The sequence below is a fragment of the Salmo trutta genome, chromosome 4 (assembly GCF_901001165.1).
Source record: "Salmo trutta chromosome 4, fSalTru1.1, whole genome shotgun sequence".
Taxonomy (NCBI): domain Eukaryota; kingdom Metazoa; phylum Chordata; class Actinopteri; order Salmoniformes; family Salmonidae; genus Salmo; species Salmo trutta.
In genome coordinates, this window is record NC_042960.1 from 39865978 (window position 1) to 39892791 (window position 26814).

General features: G+C 41.8%; 1 protein-coding gene across 2 annotated transcripts; it reads right to left on the reverse strand.

Moving 5' to 3' along the window:
* Positions 1–5541: 5541 nt before the first annotated feature.
* Positions 5542–25808, reverse strand: LOC115192342 (volume-regulated anion channel subunit LRRC8D). 2 transcript variants are annotated; one of them, XM_029750729.1, is made up of 3 exons: positions 25569–25808; positions 8766–8916; positions 5542–8599 (listed from the first exon to the last, which is right to left on the reverse strand). In XM_029750729.1, the coding sequence occupies exon 3, from the start codon at positions 8595–8597 to the stop codon at positions 6057–6059; it is 2541 nt and encodes an 846-aa protein (XP_029606589.1). In that variant the 5' UTR covers positions 8598–8599; positions 8766–8916; positions 25569–25808; the 3' UTR covers positions 5542–6056. The 2 variants fall into 2 exon arrangements, with proteins under 2 accessions (XP_029606589.1, XP_029606588.1); XM_029750728.1 differs by lacking the exon at positions 8766–8916 and having other exon boundaries at positions 25569–25807.
* Positions 25809–26814: the final 1006 nt, after the last annotated feature.

Consider the following 26814-nt stretch of genomic DNA (forward strand, 5'->3'; position numbering starts at 1 on the left):
AGGTGTTTCTAACAACTATTGACTCACTTATGTTTTAAATTTCATTCATCTTAAAAAAATATATATAATTTTTCTTCCACTTTGACATTAGAGTAGTTTGTGTAGAGTGTTGACCAAAAAAATGACAATTAAATCCATTTTAATCCCACTTTATAACACAAAATGTGAAGAAATCCAAGGGGGGGTGTAGACTTTTTATTGCCTCTGTATGTAGTGTACCTAAATGTATTTTTGGTGGTAGTGTAAGTCGACTCAAATTTAGCTTGTGTTAGTTTAGTAGATATAGAAGAGAAACATTAGAATATCAGATGGTTAAAATACAAAATATTCTATTGAAACGTTAAAAAGAATAATAAAAAAGATGAAAATCATGTTGTTCTTGTTATTTAGAAACTGTGGAAATACTCCCTTTTTAAAACTAACGTTATACGGTACTAAACAAAAACAAAAGGACAATGGCTTCATATGAGACCCCATTATTATTTTTTGTTTAGAAAACAATGTATTTTTTTAAGTAATAATTCCCTGCCACACACGCACACAATGTATGGATTTTCAAGCATTATCAGTCAGAAATCATGCTTTGACTAGAGATGGTGGAGAGGGCGCATTATAACAGTGAATCACACATATCCCTCATAGTAATCTTTTGGTTAGACAGTCTCTCTACACATTATTCTCATGACTTCTACAATGCTAAAAACATGTTCTTCTAACATGCTAAAAACAAAATAATATAGAAATTAATATAAAATAAGAAACACACATTTCTCAACAAAAAAAATCTAAACAATCATGGAAAGAAAATAGTCATAATTTGGAAATGGGAATAATGGCATCAGTTTGTGATATATTAACACTCTTAAAATGTATTGCACTCTATCAATAATGCATCAAATATGTACATGCTTTTATTTGATCATTCTAAGATATTTTGATGGTCCACATTGTGATAGTTTCTGAGACCAAAGCGATACACTTTGATTTTGGGGTTCAAATAATTCAAATCTATACCTTGCAAGTGCAATCTACAACTGATGACCCCATGAGCTTGTTATCAAATCCATGCAAGACGTGACACAATTGGTTTACTGTGCAAGTCAACGCAACTCCTTTATTGAGTTACAATTGTCATACCTTAACATTCATCATCTTTTAACTAGTCGAGACTGAACACTGTAGCATTTCAGATGGTAGCATTTTTCATTGGTTGAACAAAATTTCAAATTAAAAAAAGTTTACCCCAAATCTAAGTTTGTCAGATGATTCCATGCAACAAAAAAAGTGGTGTCAGGTTGAGGTGAATCCATATTCAACAGCATCTGCTGTGTAGATCAGCCTATAAGCATTAGGAGATATCGGCAGGTCTGAATCCTAAATGAATGGAAAAGAGAGGCACTCTATGACTAAATTAATTAGATGTGTGACACCAATGGAAGGCAGTAATATGATACTTCTGACTGATTGAAAGCTGCAAAACAATTCAAACTGACCTGGTATGCCCTGCATCACATGCTCTGGTAGCCTACAACCATACCAGTGAAGTTGAAAATGCTTCAAACATATTGTGAAATTGCTAGAGACATAGGGGAAATCAGATAACAGAGGAACCTCTGGTATATTTCATTCTGAATGTATCACAGGGGAACGGACATGTTGAAAATGTCTATTGAAAGAGTTAAATACTTTTATGAGTAAAAGGATAGGATAGTAAACATACACATGCACAATGTCATTAAGTGAGTAGCCAAGACCATATTGTTGATGCACATCAATGATGCAGAGCGGATGTCACCATACAATAGTGTTTTATAATTATCCTTGTTGATAAACTCTTCCTTGCTTTAGTCTGATTATAACACGTGGTTCTTACCACAGCAGATATAGTACGGGCATAGGCATGCTTGTTGACTGGGTTGTCACACTTGTCGGTAAGTTTGGAGGTTCCTTTCAAACAACCACAGGTAATATCATCTAAATAATGACAACAAAAGATTGAAGTAAAAATCGTGAGAGGAATCCCTAAGCTGCTACATCCTGGATTCTGGTAAAAAGTAGAGACATTTTGCTATAAAACATACAGTAAATAAAACAAAATAACAAAAGATAAAAGCTCATCAGTTCATACATAGTCCAGGGTTGGGCCCAATTCAGAATTTTGGAATTGACTCCCATTCAACTCATGAGTTGACATTTTAATTGAATTTAGCCACACTCCACAGGATGTAGAATTAGAGTTTGAGTGACAGGAAGTATAATTTAATTCAGTGCAATTCAAATAAATTCAACTCAGTCATAGAACATGAGTTTCATTGAATCTGACAAGTCACACTTCCAGATACACTACCGTTCAAAAGTTTGTGGTCACTTAGAAATGTCCTTGCTTTTTAAAAGAAAAGCTTTTTTTTTTTGTCCATTAAAATAACATCAAATCGATCATAAATAAAGTGTAAACATTGTTAATGTTGTAAATGACTATCATTAGAAAACCCTTTTGCAATTATGTTAGCACAGCTGAAAAATGTTGTTCTGATTAAAGAAGCAATAAAACTGGCCTTCTTTAGACTATTTGAGTATCTGGAGAATCAGCATTTGTGGGTTTGATTACAGGCTCAAAAGGGCCAGAAACAAAGAACTTTCTTCTGAAACTTGTCAGTCTGTTCTTGTTCTGAGAAATGAAGGCTACTCCATGCAAGAAATTGCCAAGAAACTGAAGATCTCGTACAATGCTGTATACTCCCTTCACAGAACAGAGCAAACTGGCTCTAACCAGAATAGAAAGAGGAGTGGGAGGCCCCGGTGCACAACTGAGCAAGAGGACAAGTACATTAGAGTGTCTAGTTTGAGAAACAGACACCTCACAAGTCCTCAACTGGCAGCTTCATTATATAGAACCCGCAAATCACCAGTCTCAACGTCAACAGTGAAGAGGTGACTCCGGGATGCTGGCCTTCTAGGTAGAGTTCCTCTGTCCAGTGCCTGTGTTCTTTTGCCCATCTTAATCTTTTCGTTTTATTGGCCAGTCTGAGATATATATTTTTTTTTGCAACTCTGTCTTTTGAATTTCTTAGAATTTCACTTAATTCAATTCTATTTCCTGTAATTTAAATTGCAATTCTTATCATGTTTGATGCTTAAATTCAAATTCAATTCAAGAATAAAAATTTATAAGGTATTTTCAATTCAATTCTGAATTGAGCCCAACCCTGATATACAGTCACCACCAAAATTGTTGACACCCTTAATAAAGATGAGCAAAAAAGACAGTAGCTAATAAATAATACAAATACTGAACAATATTGCATGGCCTATTCAAAACAATTGGAAAATGATATTTTATAATAATACAACTGCTCAGAGAAAAATATTTTGTTTAACAAGTTAATAGAATATATATATATATATATATATATATATATATATATATTAAGATACGTAAAAATGATTGCCACCCGTTTGCAATACGTTGTGCACCCTACCCATGCAAGGATAAGGGCACATATCCCTTTTCTATAATGTTTTATGAGATTTGAGAACACATTGGGAAGGATCTTAGACCATTCCTCCACACAGAACCTTTCCAGATCCTTGATCTCCTTTGGTCTGTGCTGGGTTTCAAGTCCAGGGAATGAGATGGCCATTACAAAATGTGGATTTTGTTATCAATTAACCATTTCTTTGTGGATTTTGATGCATGCTTGGGGTCATTGTTTTGCTGAAATATCCACTTGCGGCCAAGTTTCAGCCTCCTGGCAGAGACAACCAGGTTTTTGGCTAAATGTCCTGGTACTTGGTAGAGTTCATGATGCCGTTGACCTTAACAAGGGCCTCAGGACGAGTGGAAGCGAAACAGCCCCATATCATAAAAGATCTACCAACATATTTTACAGCAGGTAAACACAGCAAAAAAAGAAACGTCCCTTTCAGGACCCTGTCTTTCAAAGATAATTACTAAAAATCCAAATAACTTCACAGATCTTCATTGTAAAGGGTTTAAACACTGTTTCCCATGCTTGTTCAATGAACCATAAGCAATTAATGAACATGCACCTGTGAAACGGTCGTTAAGACACTAACAGCTTACAGACGGTAGGAAATTAAGGTCACAGTTATGAAAACTTAGGACACTAGAGGCCTTTCTACTGACTCTGAAAAACACCAAAAGAAAGATGCCCAGGGTCCCTGCTCATCTGCGTGAACGCACCTTAGGCATGCTGCATGGAGGCATGAGGACTGCAGATTTGGCCAGGGCAATAAATTGCAATGTCCGTACTGTGATACGCCTCAGACAGCGCTACAGGGAGACAGGACGGACAGCTGATCGTCCTCGCAGTGGCAGACCACGGGTAACAACACCTGCACAGGATCGGTACATCCGAACATCACACCTGCATGACAGGATGGCAACAGCAACTGCCCGAGTTACACCAGCAACGCACAATCCCTCCATTAGTGCTCAGACTGTCCGCAATAGGCTGAGAGGCTGGACTGAGGGTTTGTAGGCCTGTTGTAAGGCAGGTCCTCACCAGACATCACCGGAAACAACGTCGCCAATGGGCACAAACCCACCGTCGCTGGACCAGATAGGACTGGCAAAAAGTGCTCTTCAGTGACGAGTTGTGGTTTTGTCTCACCAGGGATGAAGGTCGGATTCGCGTTTATCGTCAAAGGAATGAGCGTTACACTGAGGTCTGTACTCTGGAGCGGGATCGATTTGGAGGTGGAGGGTCCGTCATGGTCTGAGGCGGTGTGTCACAGCATCATCGGACTGAGCTAGTTGTCATTGCAGGCAATCTCAACGCTGTGCATTACAGGAAAGACATTCTCCTCCCTCATGTGGTACCCTTCCTGCAGACTCATCCTGACATGACCCTCCAGCATGAAAATGCCACCAGCCATACTGCTCGTTCTGTGTGTGATTTCCTGTAAGACAGGAATGTCAGTGTTCTGCCATGGCCAGCGAAGAGCCCGGATCTCAATCCCGTTGAGCACGTCTGGGACCTGTTGGATCGGAGGGTGAGGGCTAGGGCCATTCCCCCCAGAAATGTCCGTGAACTTGCAGTTTTATTAAATTTTTATTTATTTAACTAGGCAAGTCAGTTAATAACAAATTCTTATTTACAATGACGGCCTACCTTGGCCCAAACCATAACCCGGATGACCCTGGGCCATTTGTTCCGCCCTATGGGACTGCCAATCACGGCCGGTTGTGATACAGCCTGGAATCAAACTAGGGTCTGTAGTGACGCCTCTAGCACTGAGATGCAGTGCCTTAGACCGCTGCGCCACTCGGGAGCCCGGTGATGGATGACAAATGGATTTTACATGTGTGTTATCTCATTTTTACACAGGAAGCCATGGAAGGCCACAATATAGCTCCTTAAACTGAGATTCATTTTAAAAAGTAAAATAAGAATCTTTGGCGGTGCCAATAGTTTTGACACCTATGTTTATGAGATTTGTTTTGTTTTGCTTATTAAACCAAATCTACTTCTCTGGGCAATTGTATTAGTATAAAATAATAAAAAATTGCATACAATATTTGTATTTGTATTCTTTATTTTATACATTCTTTTTTGCTCATCTTTAATCAAAGGTGCCCATAATTTGAGGCTACTGTATCCCTGGTATCTATGAATTCTACACCACCATTCTCTGTTTCATTAAGAGGAGCATCCCTTTTCCTCAGAACATTGACTAATCATTTAGTGGTCTAACACAAACATTGCTGTCATTCTACAACTAACTCACTCTGGAACCAGCTCCTTATTCTGGAATCAGCCCATCACTATGGAACTAACCTATCATTCTGGATCTAGACCATCATTCTAGCATTTTACACAGTATCTGGAATCAACTCTCCTAACTAGTTACTACAGTGCCATTTTCTATAAGTTTAAACATCATCTGTTCGACGAGTCAGCCCTGAGCAAAAACCTTTATTCCAGTTCACATGCTTTAATTAAAAAAGTTGACTAGCTTGCTGTGTATGGACAATTATTGCCACCTTTTTGTAATCTCATTCCTGTATGGGTAAAGTGACTGTCCTTCCACACTCACACCCCATTAGCAAAGGGAACGTTGGCTTCCTGATTGATACTCTCCTTGACGTCTAGGGGGAGTGAGTCAAAGAGGTGGTCCTCCACCATCAGGCAGTTCCTGCGGAGGAGATGACACTGGCCTAGCTGTGCTGGCAGGCGGTCCAGACAGTTTCCCTTAAGCTCCAGGTTTGTTAGCTGCCCCAGATTGCTAATCTTCTCTGGAAGGACAGAGATACAGTTGTGTCCCAGACATAGTGTCTTCAATTTGGTGCACTTGAACAGCTGCTTGGGTACCACCTCCACCTTGTTTCCTGTAATGGCAAAGTGCTGGAGGTTCTGCATGAAGCCGATCTCCAGAGGGATCACCACTATGGAGTTGTGGCTAACGTCCAGATACCTCAGCTTCAGCAGGTTAAACAAAGGTACGGGCAGAGATTCGAGTTTGTTGTGCGAAAGGTAGAGGGACTCAAGGTTTTTGACATGGCTTATGGACAATGGAATGGTGATGATTTTATTGTGCCACAGTTTAAGGCAGATCAGCCTATTGAGGTGCTGGAAGCTGATGACTTCCTCAATGGTGCGAATATTGTTGGATTTCAGGTCCAGCTCCTGCAGGTTGGTCAAACTGAAAATAGCATGGGGAATCCTCTCCAGTTCACAATTGTGAAGCTCCAGTTCAGCTAGGTTCATCATTTTTTTCAAACTGTTCAGTACCAGGAGTTTAGTACCGTCATTATGTACCACCAGCTTGATCAGGTGTGGAGAGAGATCTGTTATGTTGGTCGGGACCTTCGTCAAGTTGCTTTTTAGATGCAAAATCTTCAGATGTCTCAGGTCTCTGAGAGATTCTAAACCAATCATCTTGTTGTTTTCAGAATTCAGATTCCCGACCAAGTACAGCTCCCGCAGACTTTTCAACAGGTACACCCAGGTGGGAATCTCAGCTACGTCGGTAAACTTGACATGAAGGCACCGGAGGTGGTCGCGAAGGAAACTGAACGCGGTCTGCTCAACTTTGGCAGGACAGTGATAGAAGTGAAGCTCCTGAAGGTTGATCATCTGGGAGATCTTGGCTGTTATCCTGGCCTCTGGGATCAGCTCCAGCTTTAGGATCTCCAAATCGGTCAGATCGAAGACAGCATCTGGCAGACCTGACAGCATGAAGAGATGGAGCTCCAGTTTGTCCTGAGTGTTGCGGGTTACGTGCTGTCTCAGTTTCTCAAAGGTCCACTCGTGATTCAAGCTGATCTCTCGCAGTTTATTCTCGCTGACTTCAGAGAGGAAGACACCAAAACGCTTTGAGTACAGCTGGTCATACTGATCGACCATGTGCAAGAGAAACGCAAAGTCGTTCTTCACGTCAGGAATGTCACTGAAACTACTCTCCTCTCTGACTTTCTCGAAAGAGTACTCCTTGAGAGGTCGTCGAAACAGCCAGAAGAGAGTGTATATACAGATGAGGCCATATATACAGACGAGGGAAATATAGCTGACAAGCAGCTTCCTTAACATGAATGCCATGTTATGTGTGCATTGGAATTTAGAGTATCCGGTTAAATGTTTTATGTCAGGCTCACACACATGGTCAAAGTCAATTGAAGCAACAAATGTCATTGTGTAACACAAGATCAAAATGAACTTCACGGTTTTGATCACAGTTTGAGCAACATAGAGCTTGTAGATCAAATCACTGTCTTCCACGTGGGCACGGAACTTCCTAACCTTTTCAAACAAGGCCTTGGCCTGCTCTCCATCTTTCTTGTCCAGTATGGTCATGCATGGGACTTCAATAACAGGCTTATCAGCAGTAAACTTGACCCCAGATTTAGCCAGCATCGGGGTGGACTGGTTAGGACTTCCCTCTTCACTGCTGGTTGAGAAATGTTTTGGTAGGGAATGGGCACCAGTGAGCCTTTGCTTATTCTCCTCTGAGTCCTCACATGCCGTCTCGGACAATGCCTTTGTTGTCCAAGGAGACTCAAAACACTTCCCCAGAATCCCCACAAAATGCTCTATTTTCGAACTAGTCTTTGGATATTTGAACCAAAAGTTACTGCTGACCATGAGGACGATGGTGTGTATGAGAGCAAGGTATGGGAAGTATTTTGAGTACCACGGCAGGGCAACGTGGTAGCACATCTGATTGACAAAAACATACTGCTGAAAGTCCAGGTTTGTCCTGACACCTGTTGGCGGAGGCTGCTGTCCAACACCACCAAACTGTGTGAAGTGGATCTCATGAACATCTGGTAGATCGTTAATCATTAGGGGCGCAGCGGCTAGAGTCACCCTACTTCCTCCGTTCCCTGACCCTGACCCAGAACCAGACCCAACCTCTGGCTGCGGTGTTGTGAAGCTGCTGGGGTCCTCTGGAGCTGGTTCCAGGACGGGAAGGCAAACCACCTGGTCTTTGGTTAATTGCATGGTTCCAGAAAATATGGCCAGCATCAGCATGACGACGCCCAGGTAGTCCATAAAGACGTCCCACCATGGTTTCAGGATTCGATAGGTCGGCTGGATGTCATTCAGGGCGGCTACCTCTGTGAGAGTAAACATCACTGCAACAGAAAACAGACATATTAATTAAACAGTGAATTGAAGATGAGGGGGAAAAATGGCAGTGTCTACCCCAGTACCTTTGTTATTGTTTTTGCTTCGTGGATGAAAGGTTAGATTCATCAAGCAGCGTGGTAAAAAAAAGCAGGATTCCAACACTCCACTTACCAAGACCATTGCCGAATATGGCGCACTGTCACCTGCTTTTATTGTAAGCCCTGAGGTGGTACCACCCAGCACATCAAGAAGGGAGTGTATTTCATACCGAACCTCTCCCTTGAGATGACTACATCATGAATTCAATGGTAGAGTTGAACCGCTAGGGGCAAAAAAAGTTAGATTTACTACAAAAATACCTAAATATATCACTTTGCAACGTACGGTCAAAATGAACACCAGAATTTACGTCTTTCACTATAACTAAGCCTTAAAAATGTGGTTTCAATTAGAAAAAATATTTTTTATTCAAAGTTACTCTTAAAAGTTATGGCCCATATTATACAAAGAAATTAGCATAGTAGGCAATGTAACCAATCACAGCCCTCATTTCAGTTGTATTATAGCAAATCCTACAAATCACCAGCAGAGGGCGACCCTTTTGAATCCATTTTCACATTCACTCTGTTGGTAATACTTACAAATTGGATCCTAACTCTAAAAGTAGCAGAGATCCCACTCTGAAACTTTAATAAGATAATGATTTCCTTTGTTTTACTTATTTTCTATTGATATTTTTTGGTATATACAGTGCCTTCGGAAAGTATGCAGACCCCTTGACTTTTTTCACATTTTGTTACATTACAGCCTTGTTCCAAAATTGATTAAATAAAAAAAATTCTCAGCAATGTACACACAAAGCATAAACCGTTTTTTAGACATTTTTAGAAATTCATAAAAAATAAAATCAGAAACACCTTATTCACATAAGTATTCAGACCCTTTGCTATGAGACTCGAAATTGAACTCAGGTGCTTGATTGGAGTCCACCTGTGGTAAATTCAATTGATTGAACATTATTTGGAAAGGCACACACCTGTCTATATAAGGTCCCACAGTTGAAAAACCAAGCCATGAGGATGAAGGAATCGTCCGTAGAGCTCAGAAACAGGATTGTGTCAGGGCACAGATCTGTGGAAGAGTACCAAAACAAATCTGACCATTGAAGGTCTGCAAGAACACAGTGGCATATATATTTCTTAAATGGAAAAAGTTTGGAACCACCAAGACTCTTCCTAGAGCTGGCCGCCCGGCCAAACTGAGCAATCGGGGGAGAAGGGCCTTGGTCAAGGAGGTGACCAAGAGCTCTAGAGATCCTCTGTGGAGATGTGAGAACCTTCCAGAAGAACAACCATCTCTGCAGCACTCCACCAATCAGGCCTTTATGGTAGAGTGACCAGATGGAAGCCACTCCTCAGTGAAAGTCACGACAGCCCACTTGGAGTTTGCCAAAAGGAACCTAAAGAATCTCAGACCATTTGAAACAAGATTCTCTAGTCTGATGAAACCAAGATTGAACTCTTTGGCCTAAATGCCAAGAGTCACGTCTGGAGGAAACCTGGCACCATCCCTTCGGTGAAGCATGGTGGTGGCAGCAGCATCATGCTGTGGGGATGTTTTTCAGCGGCAGGGACTGGGCGACTAGCCAGGATTCAGGCAAAGATGAACGGAGCAAAGAACAGAGAAATCCTTCATGAAAACCTGCTCCAGAGCACTCAGGACCTCAGATTGGGTATGAAAATTCATCTTCCAACAGGACAATGACCATAAGAACACAGCCAAGACAACGCAGGAGTGGCTTCAGGACAAGTCTCTGAATGCGAGTGGCCCAGACAGAGCCTGGCCTTGAACCCGATTGAACATCTCTGGAGAGACCTGAAAATAGCTGTGCAGCAACACTCCCCATCCAACCTGACAGAGCTTGAGAGGATCTGCAGAGAATGGGAGAAACTCCACAAATACAGGTGTGCCAAGCTTTTAGCATCATACCCAAGAAGACTCGAGGCTGTAATCGCTGCCAAATGTGCTTCAAAGTACTGAGTAAAGGGTCTGAATACTTCAATTAAAATTTTTTATATCATATTCACCTTTTTTAAATTAGCAAAAATGTCTAAAACCTGTTTTTGCTTTGTCATTATGGTGTATTGTGTGTAGATTGATGAGGGAAACAAATCATTAAAACAATTTCAGAATAAAGCTGTAACCTAACAAAATGTGGAAAAAGTCAAGGGGTCTGAATACTTTCCGAAGGCACTGTATCCATTCAATTTATGCTGATTCATGACTTCGACAGGTTGAGAAACTGCCTGCCTGTCGGTCTCATCCCGACACATTCATTACTATGTGACAGCTGTTGATCGAATTTGAATATTGAAACAATTTTGCAAATATCGGAGTGACGGACAGCAAGGTTTATACAAATCTCCGCTGTTGAAAACTAAATGTTAGTCGAAAAGAAATGTGAGATAATCTCTAGATGCTATTTAGAGTGGAGATCAAGTTCATAAATTGCCTTGCTTGGCTGATGAGACAGTGGATTGCGCAGTCAGATGGACCAGAGTAAATAGTTATTTTTACGTCATAAATTTAACCGATGGTAACTTGTGGAATAGACACTGACTGAAATGCAGTTTTAACCAATCAGCATTCAGGAATAGACCCAACCGGTGTATAATAGGCAACTATTGCACAATCCAGGTGTGCAAAGCTCTTAGAGACTTACCCAAGAAGACTCACAGCTCTAATTGCTGTCAAAGGTAAATGTAAACTCGGCAAAAAAAGAAAAATGTTCCTCTCACTGTCAACTGCATTTATTTTCAGCAAACGTAACATGTGTAAAACAAATTATGGACATAACATTCAACAACTGAGACATAAATTAAACAAGTTCCACAGACATGTGACTAACAGAAATGGAATAATGTGTCCCTGAACAAAGGGGGGGGGGGGGGTCAAAATCAAAAGTAACAGTCAGTATCTGGTGTGGCCACCAACTGCATAAAGTACTGCAGTGCATCTCCTCCTAATGGACTGCACCAGATTTGCCAGTTCTTGCTGTGAGATGTTACCCCACTCTTCCACCAAGGCACCTGCAAGTTCCCGGACATTTCTGGGGGGAATGGCCCTAGCCCTCACCCTCCGATCCAACAGGTCCCAGACGTGCTCAACGGGATTGAGATCCGGGCTCTTCGCTGGCCATGGCAGAACACTGACATTCCTGTCTTACAGGAAATCACACACAGAACGAGCAGTATGGCTGGTGGCATTTTCATGCTGGAGGGTCATGTCAGGATGAGTCTGCAGGAAGGGTACCACATGAGGGAGGAGAATGTCTTTCCTGTAATGCACAGCGTTGAGATTGCCTGCAATGACAACTAGCTCAGTCCGATGATGCTGTGACACACCGCCTCAGACCATGACGGACCCTCCACCTCCAAATCGATCCCGCTCCAGAGTACAGACCTCGGTGTAACACTCATTCCTTTGACGATAAACGCGAATCCGACCTTCATCCCTGGTGAGACAAAACCACAACTCGTCACTGAAGAGCACTTTTTGCCAGTCCTATCTGGTCCAGCGACGGTGGGTTTGTGCCCATAGGCGACGTTGTTTCCGGTGATGTCTGGTGAGGACCTGCCTTACAACAGGCCTACAAACCCTCAGTCCAGCCTCTCTCAGCCTATTGCGGACAGTCTGAGCACTGATGGAGGGATTGTGCGTTCCTAGTGTAACTCGGACAGTTGTTGTTGCCATCCTGTACCTGTCATGCAGGTGTGATGTTCGGATGTACCGATCCTGTGCAGGTGTTGTTACACATGGGCTGCCACTGTGAGGATGATCAGCTGTCCGTCCTGTCTCCCTGTAGCGCTGTCTTAAGCGTCTCACAGTACGGATATTGCAATTTATTGCCCTGGCCACATCTGCAGTCCTCATGCCTCCTTGCAGCATGCCTAAGGTACTATCTACTTCCGGATGCTGGAGTGAGTGGTCGTGCTGCACCTCGCTCCGCGGGTAATATTACATTTCATTACATTACATTGGAACGAATTGATTAGTGCATTGTTAGCTAGCTACATAGTTGTATATGCTGTCTTTGTATCAAGGATAAAGGTGTAGCTCTGAGGAACTAACAAGGTTAGCTAGCCTGCTGTATTCGTTCGTTCGCGCCGTTTTCGAAACGGCGTCAACACCATAACACCACTGCTAGCTAGCCAACTTTACCAATTAGCAGTACTGTAGAAACTATATACATTACAACGGAACGATTTGACTAGTGTAATGTTAGCTAGCTACATAGTTGTCTTTGTATCAAGATAAAGGCGTAGTACAGAGTAACTATCGAGGTTAGCTAGCCAGCTACATTTTCTAACATAGTCTACAACGCGCCCACTGCTAGCTAGCTTACCCTACCAGCTAGCTGTATCATTTTTAGTCAATAAGATTTTTGCAACGTAAGCTTAACTTTGTGAACATTCGAGATGTGTAGGCCACTTGTGTAGCTAGCAGGACTGACTTTGTGTTAGCTAGCCAACGTTTAATTACTTCTGCGTTATGAACTAGACACGGACACGAATGATCCATTGGTAGCTTGTGTTACCAAGTATTGGTGCTAACCGTGTGTTTATAGGATGCTAGCATGCTAGTTAGCTACGGCGTCATAGGACACGGTGGACTAGCTGGGTTTTCACGGAAGAATACTGTACCAAGTTATCTAGCGGAATAAACTAAGTTTGAGCCTATTCCTGGAAACATTGAACCACTGTAGTTTACATCAATTTTAATTTGGTAGCTAGAAAAGTTATATTTTAGCGTTTTAGTGTTTCAGTGAATTGTTAGTGAGGGAGGACCTGCTCTCTCGCTTCCCCAGATGTTTAGTTCATTTTCATGCCAATCTCCTTTGCATTAGCGTAGCCTCTCCTGTAGCCTATCAACTATGTGTCGGTCTATCCTTGTTCTCTCCTCTCTGCACAGGCCATACAAACGCTACACATCGCGTGGCCGCTGCCATTCTAACCTGGTGGTCCCAGCGCGCACGACCCACGTGGAGTTCCAGGTCTCCGGCAGCCTCTGGATCTGCCGGTCTGCGGCCAACAAGGCAGAGTTCATCTCAGCCTATGCTACCCTCCAGTCCCTCGACTTCTTGGCGCTGACGGAAACATGGATTACCACAGAAAACACTGCTACTCCTACTGCTCTCTCCTCGTCCGACATGTGTTCTCGCACACCCCGAGAGCATCTGGTCAGCGGGGTGGTGGCACTGGAATCCTCATCTCTCCCAAGTGGACATTCTCTCTTTCTCCCCTGACCCATCTGTCTATCTCATTTGAATTCCATGCTGTCACAATCACTAGCCCATTCAAGCTTAACATCCTTACCATTTATCGCCCTCCAGGTTCCCTTGGAGAGTTCATCAATGAGCTTGATGCCTTGATAAGTTCCTTTCCTGAGGATGGCTCACCCCTCACAGTTCTGGGTGACGTTAACCTCCCTACGTCTACCTTTGACTAATTTCTCTCTGCCTCCTTCTTTCCACTCCTCTCCTCTTTTGACCTCACCCTCTCACCGTCCCCTCCTACTCACAAGGCAGGCAATACGCTTGACCTCATCTTCACTAGATGCTGTTCTTCTACTAATCTCACTGCAACTCCCCTCCAAGTCTCCGATCACTACCTTGCATCCTTTTCCCTCTCGCTCTCCTCCAACACTACTCACTCTGCCCCTACTCAGATGGTATTGCGCTGTCGCAACCTTCGCTCTCTCTCTCCTGCTACTCTCTCCTCTTCCATCCTATAATCTCTTCCCTCTGCTCATTCCTTCTCCAACCAATCTCCTGATTCTGCCTCCTCAACCCTCCTCTCCTCCCTTTCTGCATCCTTTGACTCTCTATGTCCCCTATCCTCCCGACCGGCTCGGTCCTCCCCTCCTGCTCCGTGGCTTGACGACTCTTTGCGAGCTCACAGAACAGGGCTCCGGGCAGCCGAGCAGAAATGGAGGAAAGCTAGCCTCCCTGCGGACCTGGCATCTTTTCACTCCCTCCTCTCTACATTTTCCTCCTCTGTTTCTGCTGCTAAAGCCACTTTCTACCACTATCTTCCAAGCATCTGCCTCTAACCCTAGGAAGCTCTTTCCCACCTTCTCCTCCCTCTTGAATCCTTCTCCCCTCCCCCCCCCCCTCTCTGCGGATGACTTCGTCAGCCGGCCGCCCAACAACTTGCCCGCTTGACCCTATATCCCCTCCTCTTTTCTCCAGACCATTTCCGGAGACCTTCTCCCTTACCTCACCTCGCTCATCAACTCATCCTTGACCGCTGGCTACGTCCCTTCCGTCTTCAAGAGAGCGAGAGTTGCACCCCTTCTCAAAAAACCTACACTCGATCCCTCCGATGTCAACAACTACAGACCAGTATCCCTTCTTTCTTTTCTCTCCAAAACTCTTGAACATGCCGTCCTTGGCCAGCTCTCCTGCTATCTCTCTCAGAATGACCTTCTCAATCCAAATCAGTCAGGTTTCAAGGCTGGTCATTCAACTGAGACTGCTCTTCTCTGTGTCACGGAGGCTCTCCGCACTGCTAAAGCTAACTCTCTCTCCTCTGCTCTCATCCTTCTAGACCTATCTGCTGCCTTTAGTACTGTGAACCATCAGATCCTCCTCTCCACCCTCTCTGAGTTGGATATCTCCGGCGCGGCTCACTCTTGGATTGCGTCCTACCTGACAGGTCGCTCCTACCAGGTGGCGTGGCGTGAATCCGTCTCCGCACCACGTGCTCTCACCACTGGTGTCCCCCAGGGCTCAGTTCAAGGCCCTCTCATATTCTCGCTATACACCAAGTCACTTGGCTCTGTCATATCCTCACATGGTCTCTCCTATCATTGCTACGCAGATGACACACAATTAATCTTCTCCTTTCCCCCTTCTGATAACCAGGTGGCGAATCGCATCTCTGCATGTCTGGCAGACATATCATTGTGGAACGGATCACCACCTCAAGCTGAACCTCGGCAAGACGGAGCTGCTCTTCCTCCTGGGGAAGGACTGCCCGTTCCATGATCTCGCCATCACGGTTGACAACTCCATTGTGTCCTCCTCCCAGAGTGCTAAGAGCCTTGGCATGACCCTGGACAACACCCTGTCGTTCTCCGCTAACATCAAGGCAGTGACTCGATCCTGTAGGTTCATGCTATACAACATTCGCAGAGTACGACCCTGCCTTACACAGGAAGCGGCGCAGGTCCTAATCCAGGCACTTGTCATCTCCCGTCTGGATTACTGCAACTCCCTGTTGGCGGGGCTCCCTGCCTGTGCCATTAAACCCCTACAACTCATCCAGAACGCTGCAGCCCGTCTGGTGTTCAACCTTCCCAAGTTCTCTCACGTCACCCCGCTCCTCCGCACACTCCACTGGCTTCCAGTTGAAGCTCGCATCTGCTACAAGACCATGGTGCTTGCCTACGGAGCTGTGAGGGGAACGGCACCTCCGTACCTTCAGGCTCTGATCAGGCCCTACACCCAAACAAGGGCACTGCGTTCATCCACCTCTGGCCTGCTGGCCCCCCTACCTCTGCGGAAGCACAGTTCCCGCTCAGCCCAGTCAAAACTGTTCGCTGCCCTGGCACCCCAATGGTGGAACAAGCTCCCTCACGACGCCAGGACAGCGGAGTCAATCACCACCTTCCGTAGACACCTGAAACCCCACCTCTTTAATTTAACCTCTTGGGGCTATGTGGGACGCAAGCGTGCCACCCGTGGTGCACCCTATCAACAACAGGTGCAATATCAAGAGCGGCAAATTTGAAACCAATTAAATGTAAAAATTCTAATTTTTCAAACATACAACTATCTTACACCCTTTGAAAGATAAACATCTCCTTAATCTAACCACGTTGTCCGATTTCAAAAAGGCTTTACGGCAAAAGCATAAAGTTCGATTATGTTAGGAGAGTACATTGACAATAGCTGTGTGTAATGTTTTGTCAATTCAAAGACAGGCGTCACCAAAACCAGAAAATCAGCAAAAATTATGCACTAACCTTTGACAATCTCCATCAGATGACACTCCTAGGACATTATGTTAGACAATACATGCATTTTTAGTTCTATCAAGTTCATAGTCGCTCTGGATAAGAGCGTCTGCTAAATGACTTAAATGTAAATGTAAATATTTATATCCAAAAACAGCGTTTTACTATGGCGTTGATGTTCAGGAAATCGTTTCCCTCCAATAACCGGCAGTCAAGTCAGCACAACAAATTAAATAATTACTATTCGAAAACATTGGTAAAATATTATATTGTCATTCAAAGAAATATAGATTTACATCTCTTGAACGCAACCGGCTTGCCAGATTTAAAAATAACCTTACTGGGAAATCACACTTTGCAATAATCTGAGCACTGCGCCCAGAAAAATACGCTTTGCGATACAGACTAACCGCCATGTTGGAGAGATCTAAAATCGAAAATACCATTACCTTTGATTCTCTTCATCAGATGTCACTTCCAGGAATCCCAGGTCCATAACGAATGTAGTTTTGTTCGAAAAAGCTCATCATTTATGTCCAAAAAGCTCCGTGTTGTTAGCACATGATCTATGCCCGCCGGACTTCACTTCATGAACGAGGGGAAAAAAAATATTTACGTTCGTTCAAACATGTCAAACGTTGTATAGCATAAATCATTAGTGCCTTTTTTAACCAGAACATGAATAATATTCAAGGCGGACGATTGCGTTCTCTTTTAAAACGTATTGGAACGAGAGTACCCAACATGAACTCGCGCGCCAGTCTAATCGGCCATCACCGTTCCATGGCTCTTGTTCGGTCAGATCTCACAGTAGAAGACTCAAAACACTTTGTAAAGGCTGGTGACATCTAGTGGAAGCAATAGGAAGTGCTCAAACATTAATAAGCCCCTGTGTGTTTCAATGGCATAGGCTTAAAGGTAATTCAACACATCAGGTATCCACTTCCTGTCAGAATGTGTCTCAGGGTTTTGACTGCCATATGAGTTCTGTTATACTTACAGACACCATTCAAACAGTTTTAGAAAATTCAGAGTGTTTTCTATCCAAACCTGAACAATAATATGCATATTCTAGCTTCTGAGTTGGTGTAGGAGGCAGTTAAAAATGGGCACATATTTTTTTCAAAATTCTCAATACAAGATATAGATGTGCTATTGTAAAGTGGTTGTTCCACTGGATATCATAAGGTGAATGCACCAATTTGTAAGCCGCTCTGGATAAGAGCGTCTGCTAAATGACGTAAATGTAAATGTAAATCACGCAGATGAGCAGGGACCCTGGGCATCTTTGTTTTGGTGTTTTTCAGAGTCAGTAGAAAGGCCTCTTTAGTGTCCTACATTTTCATAACTATGACCTTAATTTCCTACCGTCTGTAAGCTGTTAGTGCCTTAACGACCGTTTCACAGGTACATGTTCATGAATTGTTTATTGTTCATTGAAGCATGGGAAACCCTTTACAATAAAGATCTGTTAAGTTATTTGGATTTTTACGAATGATCTTTTAAAGACAGGGTCCTGAAAAAGGGATATTTCTTTTTTTGCTGAGTTTATGATGACTCAAGGACTTGAATACTTATGCAACGTCTGTATTATCTTTATTTTATTTTGATTAATCTTTAGAAAATGTTAGAATTCTTCTTCCACTTTGACATTAGTGTATTTTGTGTCGATTATTGTCACGTAATAATAATAATGGATTAATTGTCAGAGAAGAGGACCTTGTGCATTTCAGGTAAAATAACAACTCAACGTTTATATCCCAGGACAAATTAGCCAGCAACAGCAAGCTAGCTAAATAGGACAAATTAGCTAACAACTGCAAGCTAGGCTGTTTTCATGTTATCCATAGGTAAACAAATAATCGGCCAGAGCGTCAAGTGTAAGCTCTGAACGCTCCGAGGGCGAAACAAGATGGGTGGGGCTAAAGCTTAAGAGGGTGTGAACTAGAGGTCGACCGATTAATCGGAATGGCCGATTAATTAACCTGTTGGGGGTAGGGGGCAGTATTGACACGGCCGGATAAAAAGCGTACCGATTTAATCTGGTTACTACTCCTGCCCAGTAACTAGAATATGCATATAATTATTGGCTTTGGATAGAAAACACCCTAAAGTTTCTAAAACTGTTTGAATGGTGTCTGTGAGTATAACAGAACTCATATGGCAGGCAAAAACCTGAGAGGATTCTGAACAGGAAGTGGCCTGTCTGACAAGTTGTTGTTCATCTTGGCTCTTTTTATTGAAGACTGAGGATCTTTGCTGTAACGTGACACTTCCTACGGCTCCCATAGGCTCTCAGAGCCCGGGAAAAAGCTGAACGATATCGAGGCAGCCCCAGGCTGAAACACATTATCGCTTTTGGCAAGTGGCCAATCAGAGGACAATGGGCTTAGGCGCGTGCCCGAGTCGACCCCATGCTTTATTTTCTTTCGTCTGTTTACCTAAATGCAGATTCCCGGTCGGAATATTATCGCTTTTTTACGAGAAAAATGGCATAAAAATTGATTTTAAACAGCGGTTGACATGCTTCGAAGTACGGTAATGGAATATTTACAATTTTTTGGTCACGAAATGCGCCATGCTCGTCACCCTTCTTTACCCTTTCGGATAGTGTCTTGAACGCACGAACAAAACGCCGCTGTTTGGATATAACTATGGATTATTTTGAACCAAACCAACATTTGTTATTGAAGTAGAAGTCCTGGGAGTGCATTCTGATGAAGAACACCAAATGTAATAACATTTTTCTTATAGTAAATCTGACTTTGGTGAGTGCTAAACTTGCTGGGTGTCTAAATAGCTAGCCCTGAGATGCCGGGCTATCTACTTAGAATATTGCAAAATGTGCTTTCACCGAAAAGCTATTTTAAAATCGGACATATCGAGTGCATAGAGGAGTTCTGTATCTATAATTCTTAAAATAATTGTTATGCTTTTTGTGAACGTTTATCGTGAGTAATTTAGTAAATTCACCGGAAGTTTGCGGGGGGTATGCTAGTTCTGAACGTCACATGCTAATGTAAAAAGCTGGTTTTTGATATAAATATGAACTTGATTGAACAAAACATGCATGTATTGTATAACATAATGTCCTAGGTGTGTCATCTGATGAAGATCATCAAAGGTTAGTGCTGCATTTAGCTGTCTTCTGGGTTTTTGTGACATTATATGCTAGCTTGAAAAATGGGTGTCTGATTATTTCTGGCTGGGTACTCTGCTGACATAATCTAATGTTTTGCTTTCGTTGTAAAGCCTTTTTGAAATCGGACAGTGTGGTTAGATTAACGAGAGTCTTGTCTTTAAAATGGTGTAAAATAGTCATATGTTTGAGAAATTGAAGTAATAGCATTTCTAAGGTATTTGAATAACGCGCCACAGGATTCCACTGGCTGTTACGTAGGTGGGACGATTTCATCCCGCCGGCCCTAGAGAAGTTAAGGCCAATTTCAAGTTTTCATAACAATCGGTAATCGTCATTTTCGTACACCGATCATGGCCGATTACATTGCACTCCACGAGGAGACTGCGTGGCAGGCTGACTACCTGTTATGCGAGTGCAGCAAGGAGCAAAGGTAAGGTGCTAGCTAGCATTAAACATATCTTATAAAAAACAATCAATATTAATTTATCATTGAATCACAGCCTACTTTGAAAAACGGGTGATTTAACAATAGCATTCGCGAAAAAAGCGCTGTCGTTGCACCAATGTGTACCTAACCATAAACATCAACGCCTTTCTTAAAATCAATACACAAGTATATATTTTTAAACCTGCATATTTAGTTAATATTGCCTGCTAACATGAATTTCTTTTAACTGGGGAAATTGTGTCACTTCTCTTGCGTTCATTGCACGCAGTGTCAGGGTATATGCAACAGTTTGGGCCGCCTGGCTCGTTGCGAACTAATTTGCCAGAATTTTACGTAATTATGACATAACATTGAAGGTTGTGCAATGTAACAGCAATAATTAGACTTATGGATGCCACCCATTTGATAAAATATGGAACGGTTCCGTATTTCACTGAAAGAATAAACGTTTTCTTTTCGAAATTATAGTTTCCGGATTTGACCATATTATTTCTGTGTGTTATTATATTATAATTAAGTCGATGATTTGATAGAGCAGTCTGACTGAGCGGTGGTAGGCAGCAGCAGGCTCGTAAGCATTCATTCAAACAGCACTTTACTGCGTTTGCCAGCAGTTCTGTGCTTCAAGCATTGCGCTGTTTATGACTTCAAGCCTATCAACTACCGAGATTAGGCTGGCAATACTAAAGTACCTATTAGAACATCCAATAGTCAAAAGGTATATGAAATACAAATGGTATAGAGAAAAATAGTCCTATAATAACTACAACCTAAAACTTCTTACCTGGGAATATTGAAGACTCATGTTAAAAGGAACCACCAGCTTTCATATGTTCTCATGTTCTGAGCAAGGAACTTAAACATTAGCTTTTTTACATGGCACATATTGCACTTTTACATTCTTCACCAACACCTTGTTTTTGCATTATTTAAAGCAAATTGAACATGTTTCATTATTTATTTGAGACTAAATTGATTTTATTGATGAATTATATTATGTTAATATAAAAGTGTTCATTGTTCATTCAGTATTGTTGTAATTGTCATTATTACAAATATATATATAATAAAAAAAGTTTAAAAAAATAGACTGATTAATCGGCATCGGCTTTTTTTGGTCCTCCAATAATTGGTATCGGCGTTGAAAAATCAGAATCGGTCGACCTCTAGTGTGAACGATGCTGAAGGGGTGTAGACAAAGAAGCGCTATTCACTAGATACCAAAGCATTCAAAGGCCATTTTCTCAAAAGAGTTGACAAGTTTATCAACTTTCCCATTGTTCCTCAACAATGCAGTATGATATACAATTTTGTAGCTCTGAGTCTCTACTGTCATCCAATGTAAAACACCATTTCAAATGTTGCTACATAAGACCGATTCCAAGTGGTGAGTCACATATGAAATCATGTAGTCACCAAAAAAGTGTTTAAACAAATCAAAATATGTTTTATATTTGTGATTCTTCAAAGTAGCCACCCTTTTCCATGATGACAGCTTTGCACACTCTTGGCATTCTCTCTACCAGCTTCATGAGGTAGTCACCTGGAATGCATTTCAATTAACAGGTATGCCTTGTTAAAAGTTAATTTGTGGAATTTCTTTCCTTCTTAATGTGTTTGAGCCAATCAGTTGTGTTGTGACAAGGTAGGGGTGGTATACAGAAGATATCCCTATTAGGTAAAAGACCAAGTCCATATTATGGCAAGAACAGCTCAAATCAGCAAAGAGAAATGACAGTCCATCATTACTTTCCACAGGAAAGGAAGACCCAGAGTTACCTCTGAGGTAGAGGATAAGTTCATTAGAGTTAACTGCACCTCAGATTGCAGCCCAGATAGATGCTTCACAGAGTTCAAGTAACAGACACATCTCAACATCAACTGTTTAGAGGACACAGCGTGAAATCAGGCCTTCATGGTCAAATTGCTGCAAAAAAAACACTACTAAAGGACACTGATAAGAAGAAAAGACTTGCTTGGGCCAACAAACACGAGCAATGGACATTAGACCGGTGGAAATCTGTCTTTTGGTCCGATGAGTCCAAATTTGAGATTTTGGTTCCAATCGCCTTGTCTTTGTGAGACGCAGAGTAGGTGAATGGATGTTCTCCGCATGTGTGGTTCCCACCGTGAAGCATGGAGGAGGAGGTGTGATGGTGTGGGGGTGCTTTGCTGGTGACACTATGATTTATTTTGAATTCAAGGCACACTTAACCAGCATGGCTACCACAGCATTCTGCAGCGATACGCCATCCCATCTGGTTTGTGCTTAGTGGGACTATCATTTGTTTTTCAACTGGACAATTCCCCAAAACACAACTCCAGGCTGTGAAAGGACTATTTGACCAAGAAGGAGAGTGATGGAGTGCTGCATCAGATGACCTTGCCTCCACAATCACCCGACCTCAACCCAATTGAGATGGTTTCCGATGAGTTGGACCGCAGAATGAAGTAAAAGCAGCCAACAAGTTCTCAGCATATGTGGGAACTCCAAGACTGTTGGAAAAGCATTCTTCATGAAGCTCGTTGAGAGAATGCCAAGAGTGTGCACAGCTGTCAAGGCAAAGAGTGGCTACTTTGAAGAATCTAATGTATAAAATATATTTTCATTTGTTTAACACTTTTTGGTTACTACATGATTCCATATGTGTTATTTCATAGTTCTGATGTCTTCACTATTATTCTACAATGTAGAAAATAGTAAAAATAAAGAAAAACACTGGAATGAGTATGTGTGTCCAAACTTTTGACTGGTACTGTATATATTTAACTGTAACCTGCCGCTGCTGACTATCAGGCAGTGAGCAGGATGTGAGTGAGTGAGTGAGTGAGTGAGTGAGTGAGTGAGTGAGTGAGAAAGGCCAGATCGATGTGTGTGCGTTGAAAGCCCTGGTTGAGAGAGTGCTGCAGCAGAGGCAGCTTGTGTCAAGGAGAACGAGTAGCACACTCGCACATCATAACAACTTTTTACCATTTGTGGGTAGGCTATTTAGGAGACACCGTTTTCCATAAAAAAATGAAAGCGCTAGAACTGATATAACGGTGACAAAGCATTGGAAAAGGACTTTAGGCACACTAGAGCTCTTTAGATTAAACCACCTCTGAGCGAAATTAAGTAAACTGCATTCAAATGTCGACTTTTCTTATGGATAACCGTATCAAGCGAAGGGTTTTACTCATGCTCAGTTCTAGGGTCTGGAGCGCTGTGCAAGTGGACATTTGAAATGGAAGTTATGGAAGTCACTCGTGTGCTTCTCTTAAATGGGAAAAAGTCCACAATTAAAATGAATTTAAAATGAGGAGAATGATATTTGCAGTTGTTGGCCATCAAAGGCTATTAATTTCTATGGCATTGTAAGCTACTGTTGCCTACCATATGATACAGTACAATAAATAAGTTGAAATGGCGATATCGCTGGAGTCATTGCAAATCAATTTGTGCCACTTGTGTAGCCTACCTGCTGCTGGCAAACAGATGTAATAAATAGCCTTTGACTCAGTTTTTAGTTGTAGCCTTGTGTTATTATGCAATTGTTAATGGCCATGTTTAGTTAATTAAATTGGAAGTTATCAACTGTGATCATGGTCACAGACGGCTCTATTGCGAATGTATCATTCTCCACATTTAATGTCAGTTTCATTGTGGACTTTTCCCTGAAATGAGATGTTGGTTGGCTTTTCAGGGGCTATAGCCTACCTGCATCTAGCTCAGCAAACCTTGGCAAAGTTGAATTGCAATTATAAAGCCAGATTTTTGTCAATAGCCTATGCCTATTGTACTAACAATTACATTTCGTAAATAGGCCATTTATAAGGGTTTGTAGTCTTAACATCTGGCACATAATGAAGGCACAATTGCCAGAAAATAGCCTAACATTCGTTTTCAACTTTCATCACTCAAACTCTCCTGTCGGAATTATCTATAGTTATGCACAGGCACAAACATGATTTATTTACAATTATAAACTGGGTGGTTTGATCCCTGAAAGCTGATTTGTTGAAAGCCATGGTATATCGGTACCATGGGAATGACAAAAAAAAACTTGTACTATTCTAATTACACTGTCAATCAGTTTATAATAGCAATAAGGCTCCTCAGGTTGTGGTATATTGCCAATACACAACGGCTAAGGGCTATGTCCAAAGAACAGCCCTTTGCCGTGGTATATTGGCCATATACCACACCTCCTAGGGCCTTATTGTTTAATCATAGCAGTCAAAACAAGTTAAATCGTTATTCATTGATGGAAAATGATCTTGAGAGTTTAATAAGGTCAATTTATCTTTTCTCTCGAAACAAATTCTTAAACTTGCAAGAATTATTATTTTGATGGAAAACCAACATTTTCTTCCTAGCCTACATCGTTAAAAATTAAGTAGATATTCCTTCTTAATTCGCTCGTTAATGTGATGGGGGAAAGGGTTTCATGGATAAATGTGGCAACTCCACTCTTGCAAAACATTTTTTGGGACTAGTTTTCAGAGGTCATTGGCTAGACATTTTTAGCTAGACCTGGCAACACTGCCCACAATAAAAATAAACCATGTTTGTGGTAGCTAGATGCCCTTGTAGGCTTCTGTATTCAAACTGATGTACCACATGCAAATGCTGTAGGCTCGTCAGAGATTCATATATACCTGGTTTACATTGCCATATCACAGTCAAGGCTAAAAACGGCGTAATCTACACATCAACTACGCTATAGTTTATATGGACCTTATATTATGAACAGTTTCGGCTACTACTGTGTTCCAAAAATGATTAAGTACCCTAAACGTCATATGAAATTGCATAGGCTACCCACCACCTCCTAGATTGAACATAGGCTAGTGTCGTATTAAAAAGATGAGAACACAGTGTGATAAAGAACTCGCTGTTTTATATAGTAGGTCAAACTGGATTTTGCTATCCCACAACATCATGGACTGCGCACTGGCACAAGGTGCACGTGAATGGGCTCTAAATGTGACACAGCATTTATTCTCGGTAAAGTCTCAACTGAATCCTCGAGACGTCTAACTCTGACGTCACCCCATTGACGTTGCAATTTAACACGGTTAGGATAAGGATGAGTTCAGGCCTGGATTTAGTAGGTTATACAAAACCAAAAAATGTATAGGCTACAGTGGGCCTAGCCTACTCTTGATTTCTGGACAGCGTGTTACAAATTGAAATGTAACACGGCCTTGCCTTCTCTATAGCAGCCTTATTGTAGCCTCTTACAGTACGACTTTTCTCAATGAGTGGGTACATATTATTTTGTGACAACATATATACACATATGGTGCCGCTATTTATACAGAAAAGCATTGCATAACATTCGTGGCGACGGTTTCTGAGACGAGATAGGCTACGCATACGCACCTTCAATTCATTTATGTGTCCCGTTGCCTCGATACTTCAGCAGAAAAATGATAATTATTGGTACGTCCCATGATTCGATAAGGTAAACAAAGACGAAATGCTTAACATCTAGTCAACCGTATTGCTGAACAGACACTAAGCTGATTAGAAAATTGCTTTGGTTCTGCTTCCTCCATAGCGACATGCTGCGGCCATGAAGGTTGGTTGCACCATGGGACACAGGGTGCTCAGGAAATAAATATTAAACGTATCCTGGGCTAGTCCAATAGCTTTACCGAACCATCTTTGGTATTACTGTATCAACCAATCATGTCTCAAAAACAAGACAAGGCTCAACTCTGCTGCCAGTCAGGCAAAGGTGTGAAGTGTAAACTAAAGCCTGTAGGGCACACACACAATCTATAAAATATCCTTATGCAAAACCACCCATTGATTGTAAACGAATTATAAAAGCTTGGTTGTATTACATTGTCATAACTAACACACACACACACACACACACACACATATATATACACAGACATATATATACATATACACACACACACACACATTATATATGAGATTTGTTTTTTACAGAAAAGCTATTGCTGCATTGTTTATGTTTTGGTTTGATAGGAGATTTAGTTAACTATTTATTTTAGTCCTATATAGGGAAAGTAGTTTACTCCACTGGATTATTTTGGTACACCACTCAAAATAAAAAGATCTACAGATCCAGTAGCCGAATCAGCTACGATCAGTCCGTGACATTTCAAAGCATTATTTTCTTACATCAGTTTCATGTTACAATGAATAACTATGGCCTCTGAAACAGCTCTCTAAAAGTGGAAACAGAGAAATGGCATACATACTATACTGTAACAGATCACAGCAGCTGTGCTTTACTTGCAGTGTAATCTTGTGACCTCATGACAGACTAAACATTTGGTTCCTGGAACCAATACTGGCTGTATATTCTTAGGTACTGTCAGACATTGCACCATCAACACATCATGTTGGTGTCAATATTTAACTTGTAATTAAAAAAAAAACATACATTCAAAAGGGGGTTTTGAAATTATTGAAATATATGCTAGGGGACTGGAATTCTGTGCTTCTCAAAATTTGCGAGGGGTGGTTCTTTAGAAGACATTTCCATTTCTCATAAAATTGATAACTAATGTACTTTATCTATTCTGTTGATGATGATCCTAAATACTATGTCTATGTGCCATTCAGAATGCCATTGTGTTCTCTGTAAAAT